General features: G+C 37.1%; 1 protein-coding gene across 1 annotated transcript in view; it reads right to left on the minus strand.

Moving 5' to 3' along the window:
* LOC109535182 (phosphoglycolate phosphatase 2-like) overlaps nucleotides 1-1,225 on the minus strand; it is a gene marked incomplete in the record, with an annotated part of 5,955 nt that extends 4,730 nt beyond the window's left edge. The window contains 2 exon segments of the mRNA XM_048666669.1: nucleotides 29-321; nucleotides 384-1,225. Coding sequence (XP_048522626.1) covers nucleotides 29-321; nucleotides 384-474 — 384 coding nt within the window.
* Nucleotides 1,226-1,371: the final 146 nt, after the last annotated feature.

Here is a 1,371-nt window from a genome sequence, read left to right on the forward strand (position 1 = left end):
GACTCAATTGATGCGTTGAAAGTTTTACCTTGAAATCTAAAACATTGTATCCAGCTGCCCCGATTAGTTGTTTAGGTTCCGGTGTGGAAATTATATAAATGTCCTTTTGGAAGTCGATTTTTCGCAGGTATTCCAACAAGGAAACCGTCGAGTTTATTATATCGTCAAATTGTGCACCAAATTGAGCCAAATTGGCCTGCATTCGTTCCACTGTGTACAAGGTGTTGTTAGTGACAAATCCAATCTGTTTGCCCAAAGCCCTCAACTTTTGCACTGTAGCTTCGGCTCCAGGAAGCACCGCTTTATCGGACAGCAAAACTCCTGCATCGATGGTTTGTATCCAATAAGAGATTTTTATGACCAACTGGAAAAACCACACTTACCATCCACATCAAACAGAACGGCATCAATTGATGCAATCTCACTTTGCACTTCCGTCTCCGACAGTTCGTTGAGGCGACGTAGTTTAGCCATGATGTTCTATATTGATAATGGCCGCAAAACACAAAAAATCCTTTTCAAAATCAACATTTAAATATATGAAGCTCGGAATTGATAATTTGCGCACTTGCGTCGCTAACGCGGAATTTATGCTATCATATTTAAATGCGTTAAACAAGCAGATGGAAAAACGATAATTATCATCCAGTCGACCCACAGCTCGGATATCTAGAAGATACTAATTTCTCAACTCAACTCAGACCATTGGTAAAGTGAAAAATTGATAAAACATATATGATGCTGATTTTTTCATGCATTTTGTCTATAGGTACTTGAAAAAGAGCTGAAGTTAAGTACCGATTTTACCAATATTCATGATGCTTTATTAACGATCTTCAGGTGGTAATTTGAATGCGCATTTTGGAAATTTGGGCCAGTGGTGAAACGAAATAAGAAGCTTCCTCTAGTCTTACTAATCACTAAAATGAAGGTAGAAACAGATCACCTTTACCGAAACTACTCGGAATTATTCGCCTAACCGTTTGTTTATATACATTTCTCCATGCATTTTCTTGCAATCTCCCCAAAAAGGAAAAGTATGGCGAAGTGAGATCCGATGGTGGTCTCTACCAATTCATGTCTTCGGGAAATTGCAATTCAACCAATTATAATTAATAATAATTCACTATTATACAAAAGTGCGGGAAACATCCATCCAATAGAAATCGAATTTTTTGTTCGAAGATTTCATGTTTTCTTTCCCGTTTTTGCTCATTTCTCGGAAGCAAAATGAGCAAAAACGTTAATTTTTACATCATTCCAAAGAGAACTAAATGGCCTTTATAGAAAGTGAACCATCGATAAGGAAATGTTGGCAGTTTTCTCAAAAGAGTCGTGATTTCAAGAAGTTTTAGATTTGCGTGTTTTTTT

The sequence above is a fragment of the Dendroctonus ponderosae genome, unplaced genomic scaffold (genome assembly GCF_020466585.1).
Source record: "Dendroctonus ponderosae isolate FM_Combo_2020 unplaced genomic scaffold, Dpon_F_20191213v2 Dpon_F_20191213_5, whole genome shotgun sequence".
NCBI lineage: Eukaryota > Metazoa > Arthropoda > Insecta > Coleoptera > Curculionidae > Dendroctonus > Dendroctonus ponderosae.